This window comes from Salvelinus namaycush, chromosome 7, assembly GCF_016432855.1.
Source record: "Salvelinus namaycush isolate Seneca chromosome 7, SaNama_1.0, whole genome shotgun sequence".
Classification (NCBI taxonomy): Eukaryota; Metazoa; Chordata; class Actinopteri; order Salmoniformes; family Salmonidae; genus Salvelinus; species Salvelinus namaycush.
Genome location: NC_052313.1, coordinates 27,827,228 through 27,845,611, shown reverse-complemented (window position 1 = coordinate 27,845,611; position 18,384 = coordinate 27,827,228). Strand labels below are relative to the sequence as shown.

The window sequence follows — 18,384 nt, the reverse complement described above, 5'->3', positions numbered from 1 at the left end:
CTCTCTATAGTGCTCCTCTCTGCCTTTCACCTCCACGTTAACTCCCCTAAAAGCCACTCAGCAGTGCTGGGGCAGAACAAAACTTCCTTTGTTATTCTCTCTCTTTTTCACGGCGGCGGAGATGACTTCTTTGCCTGCCTCTTTTTACACATTCATTAAGACAGACAGACAGGGTTGGAGAGTTTAGACATTTTAGTCCAAACAATTCACTCCTCAGTTTGATATGCGACATGCGTCACTGGGAGCAGCACAAAGGAGGGCCTCTAGTCTCTACACTCTATTGGTATGGTTCTAATACACCCCATTCAGAGTAACATTAGCGGTTACCATTGATCAGTGCTGTGACTTTAGCGGTTGGCGGCTGGGTGGATATAGAGCATTGTTTGGACAATCCCATTCCGGGCTGAGATTGGCTGGGACAAGGTTCAGCCAGGGGTCAGAGTTGAGTCATAGTGTTTAGATGAGTGGGTCTTCGCTCTGACAACGGTCACTGGCATGTTCTCACGGTCTTCGCCCACAGGTTCCCCAGGACGAGTGGAGTGGGGGATTCTCGCCCCTGGGGAAGGATGAGGAGATCCCATGTCGGCGGATGCGCAGCGGCAGCTACATCAAGGCCATGGCAGAAGAAGACAGCGGTGACTCAGACTGCAGCCCCAAGCCCTCGCCAAAGGTGCAGGCACGCCGGGCCAGCTACCTGAAAGCCACACAGCCATCGTTCACCGAGATGACCACCCTCAAGTAAGTAGATACGTACTAGCTCTTCCCTTATGTTCGATTTGGCCGACACCGTTTATGTTCCGAGTTAATTTGACCCATACAGTAAGTACATCAAGATCATAAATATATGATTTTACCCTGCCAAAATGTATTTTCTAGTAGCTGAGAATGTCCTCTTTCATATGCCTTTTCCCCTGAGTTGATAGTCCCAACTGTTCAAAATGTATAGCCAAATGTTTGATTACTGTACCAAAGTCGTAAATCAATCAAATGATGACATTTTTTGCATTTCTTTTGCCAAACTTCGGATCACTGTCCCTCTGCCTCTGAACATTACAGGGAAAACATACTTTTAACTTCTCTAGGGTAGGGGGCAGCATTTTCACGTTTGGATGAAAAACATACCCAAATTCAACTGCCAGTTACTCATCGCTAGGAGATAAGATATGCATATTATTAGTAGATTTTGATAGAAAACACTCTGAAGTTTCTAAAACTGTTTGAATCATGTCTGTGGGTATAACAGAACTTATTTAGCAGGCGAAACCCCGAGGACAAACCATTCAGATTTTCTTTTTTTTTGAGGTCACCGTCTTTTCAATTAGTTTTTATTGGGACACCAGATTTCTAAGCAACTTGCTTGCAGTTCCTACGGCTTCCACTGCATGTCTACAGTCGTGAGAAATAGGTTGAGGTTATTCCTTTGTGTAATGAAGAAATACGGCCTTCTTGAAGTCGAGGCACTCCTGGTGTCCTAGACATGCGTTTCAATCAAACAGAAGGCATGCTACATATCGTTTTAATCCAGTATTGAACACATATCATCCCGTCTTCAATTTTATCGATTATTAACGTAAAAAAATACCTAAAGTTATATTACATAAGTAGTTTGACATTTTTTGGCAAAGTTTAAAGGTAACCTTTGATATATTTTGTCGTTATGTTTGAGCAAGTTGGAACCGGTGTTTTTCTGGATCAAACGCGCCAAATAAATGGACATTTTGGACATATATCGGCGGAATTAAGCAAACAAAAGGACCATTTGTGATGTTTATGGGACATATTGGAGTGCCAACAACAGAAGCTCGTCAAAGGTAAGGCATGAATTATATTTTTTTTGTGTCGCGTTTTGTGTCGCTCCTGCAGGGTTGAAATGGTTTCTCTCTTTTGTTTACAATGGTGCTATGCTCAGATAATAGCATCGTATGTTTTCGCTGAAAAGCCTATTTGAATTCTGACATGTTGGCTGGATTCACAACCGGTGTAGCTTTAATTTGATATCTTTCATGTGTGATTTAATGAAAGTTTGATTTTATAGTAATTTTCTAGTCATTCATTTTAACCTGTTTGGGGTGCAGCCCGACACCGGTACACTTATGACAACATCCAGCTCAAGTGCAGGGCGCGAAATTCAAAAGATATTTTTTTTTTTTATATTTAACTTTCACACATTAACAAGTCCAATACAGCATATGAAAGGTACACATCTTGTGAATCAAGCCAACATGTCCGATTTTTAAAATGTTTTACAGGGAAGACACAATATGTAAATCTATTAGCTAACCACGTTAGCAAAAGACACCACTTTTCTTACTCCATCAGTTTTTTACTCCATCAGTAGCTATCACAAATTCGACCAAATAAAGATATAAATAGCCACTAACCAAGAAACAACTTCATCAGATGACAGTCTGATAACATATTTATTGTATAGCATATGTTTTGTTCGAAAAATTTGCATATTTCAGGTATAAATCATAGTTTACATTTCAGCTACAATCAGAAATTGCACCGAAAGCAGCCATAATATTTACAGACACCAACGTCAAATACCTAATTACTCATCATAAAACATTTCTGAAAAATACATAGTGTACAGCAATTGAAAGACAGGCATCTTGTGATTCCAGACAATATTTCCGATTTATCAAGTGTTTTACAGCGAAAACACAATATAGCGTTATATTAGCGTAGCCACAATAGCCAGAAACACTTGGGCGCCCACGACCAGTTCACATGCACGACAGATATTAGAAATAGCATCATAAATTGTTTCTTACTTTTGGTGATCTTCCGTCAGAATGTTGGACAAGGTGTCCTTTGTCCAGAACAGTCGTTGTTTGGATCTGGAACGGCAAATTTCCCTCTTGATTTAGCATGGGCACTTGCCAAGTGGCACGGATCTCTCCAACGTCAACAAAGACAGAGAACGGAACACGGCAAAACTCCCGAAAAAATTTCAATAATCTGATTAAACTATATTGAAAAAACATACTTTACGATGATATGGTCACATGTATCAAATAAAATCTAAACCGGAGATGTTAGTCGTCCATAACGACAGCTAAACAGAAGGCAAATCCATGTCCCCTTTCGCGCGCTCCAGAAACAGGAAATGGACGGTCACGTCATACAAAGACCTTTAATTCCACCTCAGACCAAGATAAACATGAAATTTCTTCTCTCACCGCCTCTTGACAACCAGGGGAAGGTGTATGAAGTGTACGTAGACTCTTACGTATCATGCCCATGTATAGGCAGGAAGTTGAACAGAGCATCGATTTCTGACATTCCACTTCCTGGTCAGGAAATGTGCTGCAGAATGAGTTCTGTTTCACTCAGAGAAATAATTCAAACGGTTTTAGAAACTAGAGAGTGTTTTCTATGCAATAGTAATAATAATATGCATATTGTACGAGCAAGAATTGAGTACGAGGCCGTTTGAAATGGGCACGATTTAACTGGCTACTCAATACTGCCCCTTGCAGCCATAACAGGTTAATGTGGCGCTATGCATTTTCTCAGGCTTTTTGCCAAGTGATACAGTAGCGTCTTGCCTAAACTCAGATTTTTGGATATAAATATGAACTTTACCGAACATAAAATACATGTATTGTGTTACATGAAGTCCTATGAGTGTCATCTGATGAAGATTATCAAAGGTTAGTGATTAATTTTATCTCTATTTCTGCTTTTTGTTAATGCTCTCTTTAGCTGGAAACATGGCTGTCTTTTTCTGTGACTTGGCTCATACCTTACATAATCGTTTGGTGTGCTTTCGTCGTAAAACCTTTTTGAAATCGGACACATTGGCTGGATTTACAACAAGTGTAGCTTTAAAATGGTGTAAAATACTTGTATGTTTGAGGAATTTAAATTATGGGATTTCTGTTGTTTTGAATATGGCGCCCTGCAGTATCACTGGCTGCTAACGTCCCACCTACCTTAGAGAGGATATCCTTGTGATCATCATTCGTAAAGCTCTACTGCACAGAAAATCATTTGTCTCTAGCAGAAAGATCAAGGTCAAAGTCAAATTTACTTCAGATCGTACTTACAGTATATCTAAGTGATCGGCTTGGTTGCACCCTTCCTGTGGAGAAAGCAGCTTGTTTCTAGGAAACACTGTTCAAAGGTTACATAGGTCAAGTTGCTGGTGTCAAATTGTGGATCAAATTGATTTCAGATCGGTGTTTCTCAGCCTCTGAGCATCACAGGGAAATCATATACAGCATATGTAATGTAGGCGCAGGGAGTCAGAAAGCAGGTGTAGTTAGGGAGTTTAATAACAATGAGCGATACAAAACAAGAGAAGCGTCTGACATGGAAACACAAACAATACTACCTTCTGACTGATAACAAAAGAGTGCTATATAAAGGGTAGTTAATCAATGAACCGCAAGGCACTACAGAGGGTAGTGCGTACAGCCCAGTACATCACTTGGGCCAAGCTTTCTGCCATCCAGGACCTCTACAGCAGGCGGTGTCAGAGGAAGGCCTTAAAAATGTTCATAGACTCCAGCCACCCTAGTCATAGACTGTTCTATCTGCTACCGCACAGCAAGAGGTACAGGAGTGCCAACTCTAGGTCCAAGAGGCTTCTAAACAGCTTTTACCCCTTAGCCATAACACTACTGAACATCTAATCAAATGACTACCCAGACTTTTTGCATTGCCCCCCCCCCTCTCCCCTCTCCCCTCTCCCCTCTTTTACACTGCTGCTACTCTCTGTTATTATCTAGGCATAAGTCACTTTATTAACTCTACCCACATGTGCAGTTGAAGTCGGACATTAACATACACCTTAGCCTAATACATTTAAACTCAGTTTTTCACAATTCCTGACATTTAATCTGAGTTAAAATTCCCTGTCTTAGGTCAGTTAGGAACACCACTTTATTTTAAGAATGTGAAATGTCAGAATAATTGTAGAGAGAATTATTTATTTCAGCATTTATTTATTTCATCACATTCCCAGTGGGTCAGAAGTTTACATACACTCAATTAGTATTTGGTAGCATTGCCTTTAAATTGTTTAACTTGGGTCAAACGTTTCGGGTAGGCTTCCACAAGCTTCCCACAATAAGTTGGGTGAATTTTGCCACATGCCTCCTGACAGAGCTGGTGTAACTGGGTCAGGTTGTAGGCCTCCTTGCTCGCACACGCTTTTTCAGTTCTGCCCACACATTTTCTATAGGATTGAGGTCAGGGCTGTGTGATGGCCACTCCAATACCTTGACTTTGTTGTCCTTAAGCCATTTTGCCACAACTTTGGAAGTATGGTTGGGGTCATTGTCCATTTGGAAGACCCATTTGCGACCAAGCTTTAACTTCCTGACTGATGTCTTAAGATGTTGCTTCAATATATCCACATCATTTTCGGTCCTCATGATGCCATCTATTTTGTGAAGTGCACCAGTCCCTCTTGCAGCAAAGCACCCCCACAACATGATGCTGCCACCCCCGTGCTTCACGGTTGGGATGGTGTTTTTTGGCTTTCAAGCCTCCCCGTTTTCCTCCAAACATAACGATGGTCAATATGGCCAAACAGTTCTATTTTTGTTTCATCAGACCAGAGGACATTTCTCCAAAAAGTACGATCTTTGTCCCCATGTGCAGTTGCAAACCGTAGTCTAGCTTTTTTATGGTGGATTTGGAGCAGTGGCTTCTTCCTTGCTGAGCGGCCTTTCAGGGTATGTCGATATAGGACTCGTTTTACTCTGGATATAGATACTTTTGTACCTGTTTCCTCCAGCATCTTCACAGGGTCCTTTGCTATTGTTCTGGGATTGATTTGCACTTGTCGCACCAAAATACGTTAATCTCTAGGAGACAGAACGCGTCTCCATCCTGAGCGGTATGACAGCTGCGTGGTCCCATGGTGTTAATACTTGTGCACTATTGTTTGTATAGATGAACGTGGTACCTTCAGACGTTTGGAAAAGTCTGAAAATATTTGGTTTTAAATGTACTTACAGTAAGTATCAAAAGTAAAAGTATATACAGTATAATTTAAAATGTCTTATATTAAGCAAACCAGACGACACTATTTTCTCGTTGTTTTTAGCCAGGGCCACAATTCAACACTGTTTAGTGAGTCTGCCAGATCAGAGGCAGCAGGGATGACCAGGGATGTTCTCTTGATAAGTGTGTGAATTAGACAATTTTCCTGTCCTGCTAAGCATTCAAAATGTAACGAGTACTTTTGGGTGTCAGGGAAAATGTAAGGAATAAAAAGTACCTTGTTTTCTTTAGGAATGTAGTGGAGTAAAAGTAAAAGTTGTCGAAAATATAAATAGTAAAGTAAAGTACAAATACCCCATATTTTTATTATGTACTTTACACCACTGCCCGATGGCACACATGTTCAAAGTGGACGGCCCATGATAAAGTCCCGATTTCAATGTCTGAGGCATAATTGGACTTTCCCAAACAGACTAATGTCTCACTTGGGCCGCCACCACCTTTACCATACATTATGTCTTGTCCATTTGCCAACCAGTTATACCAGCAACATGAGAGATGTTTGGAACGGTTCTCTCCCAATGCTCGCTCCACTGGATACTGTGTACAGGTTGCTGGCTCGGTCTCAGGTCTCACGGTAGAAGTGGTGAGGGACCATAATGAATGCCATTTTCGCCATTTATTCAGCCGGTCAGAGGGGGTTTGAGGTCCACACTGTTCTCGGCCAAATTATCCCTTTCATGCATATAGATACCATCTGTGGTCACCTTCGCCATAACCTCGAGAGAGGATAGACCAGAACAAGCGTTTAGTTTAGGGCATTTCTGATTCAAGAAATCCAGACAAATGATTTACTGTATGACAAATTGTTACTTCTACCAATATTCTTAATACAAATTTGTAAGACACATGTCAAAGAGAATAACAACACAGTTAAAAAAAAATCGAAATGGCTTATACTTCCCAATCATATTGACGACCTCATCGCAGAGTTACATGGTTAGGGAGTTAGATGGTTAATTCTTATAGAGAAATCTCCACCTTCCAGCAGACCCAATCTGAATGAGATTTATATTAAAGCAAGACAGAAACAGAACAAACAAAACAAACAGCAATACACTTCTGCATATATCGTTTGATACACTTCTTCCTTTTACAGGCAGGCATGTGAACAAAATCAATTTGCATATTTAACCAAAAAGTCTCAGGGGACTAGTAATCCCCCCTTTGACACATGAATCACATCGTGATCAATGTGTAAAAATAACAACAACACTGCTGGTTAAATAAATGGGTAACATTTCAAAGGGAGAGATAGGGACACCACATCCTCTCCTAATGAAGAAAATAAACAATTTGTTCAATCTTAATCAGTCCAAACAATAAAACATTTGAATTTTAACTTTCCATTTTACTTTCCAATGAACTTCCCATTTCCTTTCCAATGAACTTCCCACTTTCTTTGTTACTTTCACTAACTACATATCTGCTTACTTTAACTCATACTCCCTCTCAATCACCATCAGCCAGTACATTTCTCGTCCCCTCAAATACTTGTTTCCCTTTACAATCTCTCCGTCTAACGTTACTTTATCAGGTGAGCAAAAAGTAAAAGATTATAGACAAAACATGATCACTTCTGTTAACAGGCAGGCCACTGTCCTCCCTCCACTCTTTAATCATTAGTGTTTTAACCCACGCCAACATTTACTGTATATACTATAACCAATCTCTATCAAATTATCCATAAAGGGACCAACTCAGAATACTTTTCTCACCCCTTACATACATACGTCTAAGTTTGGATATGCAAGTTTGTATAATATTATTATTATTATTATTATTATTACTTCATCAAATCTCCAGTAATCGATTATACAGACATACAATTTCTCAATTTCTTTTATTCTTCATATCTTCGCAGAATCTATATATCGGAACCCCTAGATAACATTATATATCAAAACGTATTATCCAAATACAGTATTCAACTCTCCCTTCTCTATTTTCACAACTCATAGCTCTCAGGCTACATAGACATTTAATCTATGCCTACAAAAAGTACTGCCAATGCCAAATCCCCTCTCTGGGATTTAGGATCCTTGTCACTACTTTTATTTTCACTATAAATTCATGTTTAAATTGACTTACTGAAATTCGGTTGGTTGTCCTGTTCAGATTCATGAATGTGGTGTGTTCCCCCAGGCAATCATTAGTGGAGGTCTGGTCAGGGCGGGTCCACGTCGTCTTTGGTCAGACAGGAATTTCCCTCACTCTCCCATGGAGAGTGCCACCGGTGTCTCCTTCAAAGATCTTCACTAATGCTCTCCCCAGACAGAATCACACATGCTTTTTCATGACGCCATTAAACTCGGTCCACCCGCATCGCACTATGCGGTAGAGCATCCCACTTCTGACACCAATCCCATCTTGAGTTCCTATCTCACTCACACACACAAAATAGAGGAGTGATCAGTTCCTACCACCTAAATCATGTAATTGCATGGCTGCTAAAATATTGCCTAATTTGTCGTTGAACCACTGGAGAACTAATCCAAATTGGTATCTTACCCACATCAAAAGTAGACACAGTTTTGCTATGATACTTAGTTTCAACTGTATGAGAAACAGTTCTTCCAGTCCACTGATCTCTTAGCACTTAAATTCTAGAGAAGTATTTTCTTATTTCTAAAATGGTGTTTGGTTTATAGCTATCACAGGTTCACCTTACTATTTTATACCATATCATTTCAATGCATTTCTATTCAACTCTTACTGATCAGTTCCACAGGCTCACCTAGTTGAGAACGTTCCTCAGAACTTCACACACTAGTCTTGTTGCCCCGGTCACCAGGCTCACCTAATTGAGAGTGCTCCTCAGAGCCTCCCACACTAGTCTTGTTGACTCATCGCCAAGAATGTCGTGGAAGTTCCAAAGAATCAGGAGAGACTTGGATAATTCTTCAAGTAATCATACTTTAATATCGATTAATTATTGCAATAATGGAGCTGGTCAATTGCTTTATAATTACATATTAATGGAGTTATTACATAAGTGGAATAAGGAACAGTGACTATTCCTCTTGTGTACAGTTGTTACAAAAACTCTCAGCTCATTGCTATGCAATATAATGCAATTACCAAAATATTATGTAATAACATGCGAATAAAATGTTGCTCCAAAAATAATTTTTATTACACAGGAAAGAACATTTTATTGTTAAGTGTTACTGAGAATGCTAACAGTAACAAAATATAGCTATTGTGTAGAAAGATAACTAAATATCCCAGAACTGCCTTCTTGAATCAACTACAGCCAATGGGAAAGGAAAGGGGATGTGTCTTCCGCATTTAACCCAACCCCTCTGAATCAGTGTAGGTGGATAATTATATAAGTTTGTGTTCTGAGTAAACTATCCCTTTAACACTAGAACCGCCTGGCCTATTAGCCTAGTAGCCGCTAGAGAACATTGAGAACGTTGCCGGCCTCCTCTTTAGCATATGTATCAGATGCATATCACTTGATAAATAGTACATAAACAATTTAAAGGATGAATTGCATGAAGAAATATTCTTGGAAATACATCCATGTAAAAATATAGATAGAGTCAATGATATGTTTTGCACAAGTCTCCCATTTCTCGACACATCTAGCTTATGATGCATCAACATTCAAATAGTTGAATAAATACATTTCATATATGCTAACAGAAGAATAACCATTTGGTTGTGTTTAGGAAGGTCAGGTAACATTAGAATACTAAAAATATATTATTTCAAAGAACATAATAGCATTTTCATTAGTTTGTAACTCTAGGCTATAAGTAAAAAGGAAATCCTCTACTAGATGTCCATCACAAAGAATTCCATTACAATTTTGTTTTGGCAGGTCTAAAGAAACATTGTGGAAATAAGAAAATGTATTTTTTTTAAACAACAGAATAGCATATTTTTTGTTGATTATGTTACTAGTCTTTGCTTATTAGCCAGACTCATGCTACCATGTGAGTGGTCATGTGCTGGACAGCACGGATATTCCTGGAAAATTGCACCTTTTGAATTTTGAGAGTTATTTGACAAAGGTAAGTGTCATAGAGACTGCAGAATATATTCTCTCTGATACCATATAGAAATCTACATGTTTTACCTGCATGCGATTTGATAAAGTGATGCTCATTTCCCTGCATCTGTCAATTCCAAATCTGCGTCCATCTCTTCACGTACAATTTAAAAACTGATGAGATTGTCACTCATATTGTCAATTGAATCTAGTCTTTAGGCTGACTCTTATTATGTGTGAAATTCGTTTCGTATAGTTTCGGTGCAGTTTCTATGGGCCGACTGCGCAGGCTGAGAGGCATCATCACCTTAGATAGAGTCAAGGATATGTTTTGCATTATTCCAAAGGCCTACTGCGACACGTAGCTTTTTTCCTTTCCCTTACAATACATTTGATTAGAAATAAAGTAATACTAAATAAAACAGTCCCGTAACAGCTTCTTTACACAAAGTAAAACATAAAAGAGAATGAGATCAACTCTCAAGGCGCACGGTCAAATGATTAACATGAGCACCAACGCTGATAAATACACTGAACATCATTCCTTGTCATTGTTTACAGTTAATTACTGGCAGCACAGTAGCCAGTAAATTACTGTAGACTTACAGGAAATTGTTTTTAGATTCTGAAAATATAGTATGGTACTGTATTCTGGTATTGAATTACAGTAAATTACAGGCAGGACAGTAGTTGGTAAATTACTGTAGATTTACATGACAAAATATATATATTGTACTGTATTCTGTGGGGTACAGCATTCTTACATATGGGTGCAGCAAATATAGCCTCTTACAAGGCACGTCTCAAAATATGTTAATGAGCCAGAGATTCTTTCACCACCCACAATGCACCACAATTCACAGTATGCTGCTCTAAATATACAGCACAAACTCATTATTACACTTTTGTCGTTCTAAATTAAATCAACCTCTTCCCCGTCCTTATCATTCAGTTAGGCCTAATTTAAATTTGATTGTGAAGTAACGTGCACAATTATTGTCCATTCATCCATTTGTCATTCATTCAGTGGGCTGGCATCGTTTGCGTTCCCTAGCTAAATCATCTCAAATAGAGTCAAGGATATGTTTTGCATTATTCTAAAGGCCTACTGCAACACGTAGCATTTTTGTTTTTTTCTTACAATAAATTTGATTCGTAATAGAGTTATAGTAAATAAAACAGCCCCGTAACAGGTTATTTTGACAAAGTAAAACATAAAAGGCAATAATATCAACCCGCAAGGCGTGCTGTCTTTTTTGCTATAAACATGAGAGCCAATGCGAATAAATAGGCATAACACAAACTCATCATTACACTTTTGTTGTTCTAAATTAAATCAACCTTTTCACCCCCTTTATCATTCAGTTAGACCTAATTTAAATTCAATTGTGAAGTAACGTGCACAATTATCGCCCATTCATCCATTTGTCATTCATTCAGTGAGGAGAGAGAGACACATTAGCGTCTGGCTGGGTACCAACATTCTACAGCTCATTGTCTTGGCGGATTAAGTTGGGAATAGATACGTAAAGAAAACATGCAAACATGCTGTACATACTTGCCTGTTTGTGGTATCAAAATTCAGACAAATTAGCAATGTAAAATACAAACATTTAGGAAGAGTCAGGGAAGGAGAAGTACGTAGCTTTTTGGGGGGTCTGATAATGTTTTTTACAAAATCAAACGTCATTGGCCTATAGCAGTTCTAGTGTTAAAGATGGTACAGTGTGTTTGAAACTAACACTTCAGATGCACAAAGAGGTTCAAATTTGTTTTTGCTAAGCATTTAAATTGCTGTTTGCAATGTTTGCAAATGGTTTTGAATTAACTATGCAGTATTTTCAGGTCTCATAAATTGAATTGCAGCTTTAAATCTTGCTAGTGTTATGTTGAAAGAGTCATACAGTAGTTGAGCGTCACAACTTAGTATATGCATCTGTTGGTCACAGATAAAAGGTAGGTGCGTGGATCAGAAAACCAGTTAGTATCTGGTGTGACCACCAGATGCCTCATGAGGTGTGACACATCTCCTTCGCATAGAGTTGATCAGGCCTGTGGAATGTTGTCCCACTCCTCTTCAATGGCTGTGCGAAGTTGCTGGATATTGGCTGGAACTGTACCACGCTGTCGTACACATTGATCCATAGCATCCCAAACATGCTCAATGGGTGACATGTCTGGTGAGTATGCAGGCCATGGAAGAACGTGGACATTTTCAGCTTCCTGGAGTTGTGTATAGATCCTTGTGACATGGGGCCGTGCATTATCATGCTGAAACATGAGGTGATGGTGGCGGATGAATGGCACGACAATGGGCCTCAGGATCTCATCACAGTATCTCTGTGCATTCAAATTACTATTGATAAAATGTAATTATGTTTGTTATCCGTAGCTTATGCCTGCCCATACCATAATGGCACTCTGTTACTCTCTTATGCCTACCCACCACCATGGGGCACTCTGTTCACAACATTGACATCAGCAAACCGATCGCTCACACGACACCATACACATGGTCTGCGGTTGTGAGGCCGGTTGGACGTATTGCCAAATTCTGTAAAACAACGTTGGAGGCGGCTTATGGTAGAGAAATTAACATTACATTCTCTGGCAACAGCGCATCAAGACATTCCTGCAGTCAGCATGCCAATTGCACTCTCCCTTGAGACATCTATGGCATTGTGTTTCTCTCTCCCCTTAAGACAAAACTGCACATTTTAGAGTGGCTTTTTATTGTTCCCAGCACAAGGTGCATCTATCTGTGTAATGATCATGATGTTTAATCCGCTTCTTGATATGCCACACCTGTAAGGTGGATGGTTTATCTTGGCAAAGGAGAAATGCTCAATAACAGGGATGTAAACAAATTTGTGCTCCAAATTTGAGAGAAATCAGCTTTTTGTGCGTATGGAACATTTCGTGGATCTTTTATTTCAGCTCATTAAACACGGAACCAACCCAACCCTACATGTTGCGTTTATATTTGTGTTCAGTGTATACTCAAATTGTTTTGAAAAATAGTTTCATTTCTGAGAGCTGTATTCAAATAATTTTAAAAAGTTTGTAATTTGTTGGGATCTGTATTCATGTAGTTGGAGTGACCTCGAAATAAACTATTTGTTCCCCTGAAAAAATAGTTACTTTCCACAAAGTGTAGTTAAAAACTATAGTTATCCCAGGTCTGGTGTACAGTCCATGCAAATGCATTCATGGCTGTGCATCTACAAGTTTACATTAACACTACGCAAATCATGCCTACAGCATGTGTTTTTTGTTTTGTGTATGTGTGTGTGTGTGTTCTGTGCATGTGGTGAGGGGTGGGGGTTGGAGCAGTTGATTCAAAGCTGATGCCTCATACGGCATACAGTGCACCACTTATTTTTTTTACCAGAGCCCTATGGGCACTAAATAATGAGTAGCGTGCCATTTGGGGACATACATTGTATGGAATGTTTTGTATCCATGACCCTGATGTTCCATGTTCCATGTTTGTGCTCAGTATGCACTTTAATGTGTATGGTTGGATTCTCCTTCTGCATGGAACTCAACATGATATATTACTGATTTATAGATTCAGACCCTCCTAGGCAGGGACAGACTGGGACCGGAAATTGGCTCAAGCATTTCTAACACACTGGCCCATTCTTTCCCTCGAGGCCACCATTATTAGCCAAATAATGCTAATTATGTGCAAAACCCCCAATTTAGACAGGCCTACTGGCCTAAAGATGGACCAATCCATCTGGCATTTACCCAACTGCCCTTTGGCCAGTCCGTTTCTTCAGTCAGGTGACATTTATGGACATATTACAATAGTCAATTCATTTCCCTTCCCTAAAAGAGATGTTTCTCTCTCTGTTAACTTCCATGGTTTAGAAGTTGAATTTCAGAATTTTCAAGAAGTCCTGTGTTGAGACTTTAATTCCTGACGCAACAGCAAAGTCCTTTCACTGTATGTGTTCATGAAAAATTCAACAGTATGGAGAAACATCTGAAAGTAATCATGTAGCTGCTTACACGATAAAAACATAAAAGTTGCTCATACAGATACAGGACCACCCATCCTACACAGAGGTTTTTTACATTTATTTAATGGCTTTTTCTCTTAAGTTTCCTCTTAAGTGTGGGGTTCTTGACGTGGCATCTACTGTTCTTCAGAATTCTAAAAGGTTCTTGAAATGCAGATGTTCTTTTCATAGCACTCAGCAAATTGGCCCATGTTAACTAGATTTATTTCTCAATTCAACATTTCTAGTGTTGATTCAATAGTTCAATTAACACTGTAAAGAGTTAAATTCACACTTAGAGGTAAGGATCAGTGTCCCGCTAGCGGGACAACTTCCGGTGAAACTGGAGGGTGCTCAATTCAAATAAATAATCATAAATATTATGGATTTTAAACATTTAGGTACATATACGTGTCTTATATCGGCTGAAAGTTTAAATTATTGTTAATCTAACTGCACTGTCCGATTTACAGTAGCTATTTCAGCGAAAACATGTCATGCGATTGTTTGAGGACGGCGCCCCACATCAAAATATTTTTCCACTGGCACAGGTTTCATACATTCACATATAACGATTAAATATTCACTTACTTTTGAAAATCTTCCTCTGATTTGTCATCCAAAGGGTCCCAGCTATAACATGTAGTGTCGTTTGTTAGATAAAATCCTTCTTTATATCCCAAAAAGTCTGTTTAGTTGGCGCCATCGATTTGAGTAATCCACTCGTTCAACTTGCAGAGAAAGGAATCCGAAAATCTACCCCTAAACTTTGTTTCAACAAGTCAAAATACGTTTCTATTTGTCCTTCTACTAAAACTGATTTTTCTTATTAGTTTTTGAAGTTACAAGCCTGAAACCTTGAACATAGACTATGTGGAAGCCATAGGAATTGCATTGAGGGAGAATAATTTTCAATATAACCTTTCTCTTGCATTTCTAAGAGAATGGTCTCTCTCCAAAAAAAAAAAATGGTTTTTCTTTGGATTTTCTCCTACCTTATTTATTGAATTATATTCTCCTACATTATTTTAACATTTCTACAAACGTCAAAGTGTTTTCTTTCCAATGGTACCAATTATATGCATATCCTGGCTTCAGGGCCTGAGCTACAGGCAGCTTACTTTGGGCATATCATTCAGATAGGAAGTGGAGAAAAAAGGGGCCTATCCCTAAAAAAAATTAAGCCCAGAGTTGGCGTTAATAACCAGAGTTGAACCAAAACCACGCCCGTCATTATCATATTTCCCAACATGCGCCTTTGCAGGTTGATTTTTGAATTGTTTATTGTTTGTTTCAATATATATGTTTTTGCATGTACATTGATTGATTAATTAATCTTATGCTACTCAAATATAAATAACATACATTTTTCTAAACTATTCCAATCTGTTACTTGGACTTATTGCACACGTTACTGAAATGATTGTTCCAGTTTAAATGTTTAAGGTAGTATCATATCATTGTCTGTTCCAATCCTGGCAGTCATTCTAAATGCAGGTTGTGGGTGAATCAAAATTCCAAATGATGGATATCCCCACTTTGGCTGAATTCCAATAGCAATTGCATATCATTTTGTAAGCCAGCATGATGTAACTTGCAGGCTTGTAAACTATATATTAGGTTAAAACTAGGCCTTCAAAAGAAGGCCTTATAAAATATGCAATGTGTTCACGGTCATGAACAGTCAAAATCATGTTTTTCATTAAATGTTATGATATTAGAAGCAAACCAGATCAAAGTATGATGACCAAAGTATGAAAAATTACTTGAGACTAAAGACATGTACTTCGGAGATCAAGTTGTTTTAATGTATCATAATTCTCTCTCTGCATCCAACAGAAAAGAGAAAACATTTGTAGAGCACAAATATGTTCTGCTAATCATCACCTCTTTCTCTCCTCGTGCATCAAAATTATTTTAGAATACAAAAATTAGTACAGCCTCTCCTTATGATGTATCAACACATAGCGTACATTTTAGATAGATAAAACCACATACCTGCATCCAGAAGAAAAGACAAAACATTTGTAGAGCACAAATATGTCATGCCAAACATCGGTGAACCAGGCAAGGAAGGCGTTAATCAGAGAGGCAACAAAGAGACCAAAGATAACCCTGAAGGAGCTGCAAAGCTAAACAGCGGAGATTGGAGTATCTGTCCATAGGACCACTTTAAGCCGTACACTCCACAGAGCTGGGCTTTATCGAGGAGTGGCCAGAAAAAAGCCATTGCTTAAAGAAGAAAATAAGCAAACACGTTTGGTGTTCGCCAAAAGGCATGTGGGAGTCTCCCCAAACATATGGAAGAAGGTACTCTGGTCAGATGAGACTAAAATTGAGCTTTTTGGCCATCAAGGTAAACGCTATGTCTGGCGCAAACCCTACACCTCTCACCACCCCGAGAACACCATCCAATGTTTTTCATCGGCAGGGACCTGGAAACTGGTCAGAATTGAAGGAATGATGGATGGCACTAAATACAAAGAAATTATTGAGGGAAACCTATTTCAGTCTTCCAGAGATTTGAGACTGGCACGGAGGTTCACCTTCCAGCAGGACAATGATCCTAAGCATCATGCTAAAGCAACACTCGAGTGGTTTAAGGGGAAACATTTAAATGTCTTGGAATGGCCTAGTCAAAGCCCAGACCTCAATCCAATTGGGAATCTGTGGTATGATTTAAAGATTGCTGTACACCAGCGGAACCCATACAACTTGAAGGAGCTGGAGCAGTTTTGACTTGAGGAATGAGCATAAATCCCTGTGGCTAGATGTGCCAAGCTTATAGAGACATACCCCAAGAGACTTGAAGCTGTAATTGCTGCAAAAGGTGGCACCTACATAGTATTGACTTTGGGGGGGGGGGGGGGGGGGGGTGAATAGTTATGCACGCTCAAGTTTTCTGTTTTTTTGTCTTATTTCTTGTTTGTTTCACAGTAAAAAATATTTTGCATCTTCAAAGTTGTCACGCCCTGACCTTAGAGATCCTTTTTATTCTCTATTTTGGTTAGGTCAGGGTGTGACTAGGGTGGGTAGTCTAGTTTTTTAATTTCTATGTTGGCCTGGTATGGTTCCCAATCAGAGGCAGCTGTCTATTGTTGTCTCTGATTGGGGATCATATTTAGGCAGCCTTTTTCCCACTGGGTTTTTGTGGGATCTTGTCTATGTCTAGTTGCCTGCGATCACTACATTAGTTTCACGTTTCGTTCTGCGCTTTATTGTTTTCTGTGAGTTTCATCCAATAAACATGTTGAACTCTATGCACGCTGCGCCTTGGTCCATTAATTCAACCAACGATCGTGACAAAAGTGGTATTCATGTTGTTTAAATCAAATGATACAACCCCCCCCCCCCCAAAAAAAATATATTTTAATTCCAGGTTGTAAGGCAACCAAATAGGAAAAATGCCAAGGAGGGTGAATAATTTCGCAAGCCACTGTACGCGCTCCCCTATTCCCAGGATGCAAGCATGCGTAATAACAAATCAACATGCTATATAAATATATGAACCTGGTGAAATTCACAAAGTATTTTAACAACTGTTATACTTCTAGATTAATAAAGTTTGATCATAAAGTTACTGGCCCCCTCCCTCACGTCAAACACTTGGATTCATTATTAAGGGGACAAGGTGACACCATCTTAACTCTCATTTTAATACACCAGAGGGGCGTGATTTATATAGCTAGATAGCTACTCTACTGGTGCCAAAATGTAACTGTAGGGTGTCAGCAAATATAACTAAAAGTTGACCCTATTCATCTATGGCAAAGATACTTATATGATTCTCGTTTCATCTGTGTCTGGTGTTAGCTAGTTACTGGCTAGCTAGGTGTTCAGCCAGCATGGAACAGAAGGGTTCGTTCAAAACTCAGATGTCAAGTCTACACATTGATTAGTGCTGCTGTGAACTGTATCATAAGAGATATGCCAGAAGGGAGATGAATATATATATATATACAAAAATGATTTAATTGATGCGATTTCTGTTACTTTTCAGAATTACATTTTAACCTCTACTTCATCACCCTCCCGGATCCGGGATCCTCCTCATCAAAAAAGCTGACTAGCATAGCCTAGCCTAACGGGACAGGGATATCATATAATATAATTTTCATGAAATCACAAGTCCAATACAGCAAATGAAAGATAAACATCTTGTGAATCCAGCCATCATTTCCGATTTTTAAAATGTTTTACAGCGAAAACACAATATGTATTTCTATTAGCTAACCACAATAGCCAAACACACAACCGCATATTTTCACCATGTTTCCACCGCATAGGTAGCTTTCACAAAACCGACAAAATAGAGATAAAATTAATCACTAACCTTGAACAACTTCATCAGATGAC

General features: G+C 39.0%; 1 protein-coding gene across 1 annotated transcript in view; it reads left to right on the top strand.

The window, feature by feature from the left end:
• LOC120050422 (disks large-associated protein 1-like) overlaps nt 1-18,384 on the top strand; it is a 130,824-nt gene that overhangs the window by 3,292 nt on the left and 109,148 nt on the right. The window contains exon 3 of the mRNA XM_038997012.1: nt 521-738. Coding sequence (XP_038852940.1) covers nt 521-738 — 218 coding nt within the window. The remainder of the gene's footprint in view (nt 1-520; nt 739-18,384) is intronic.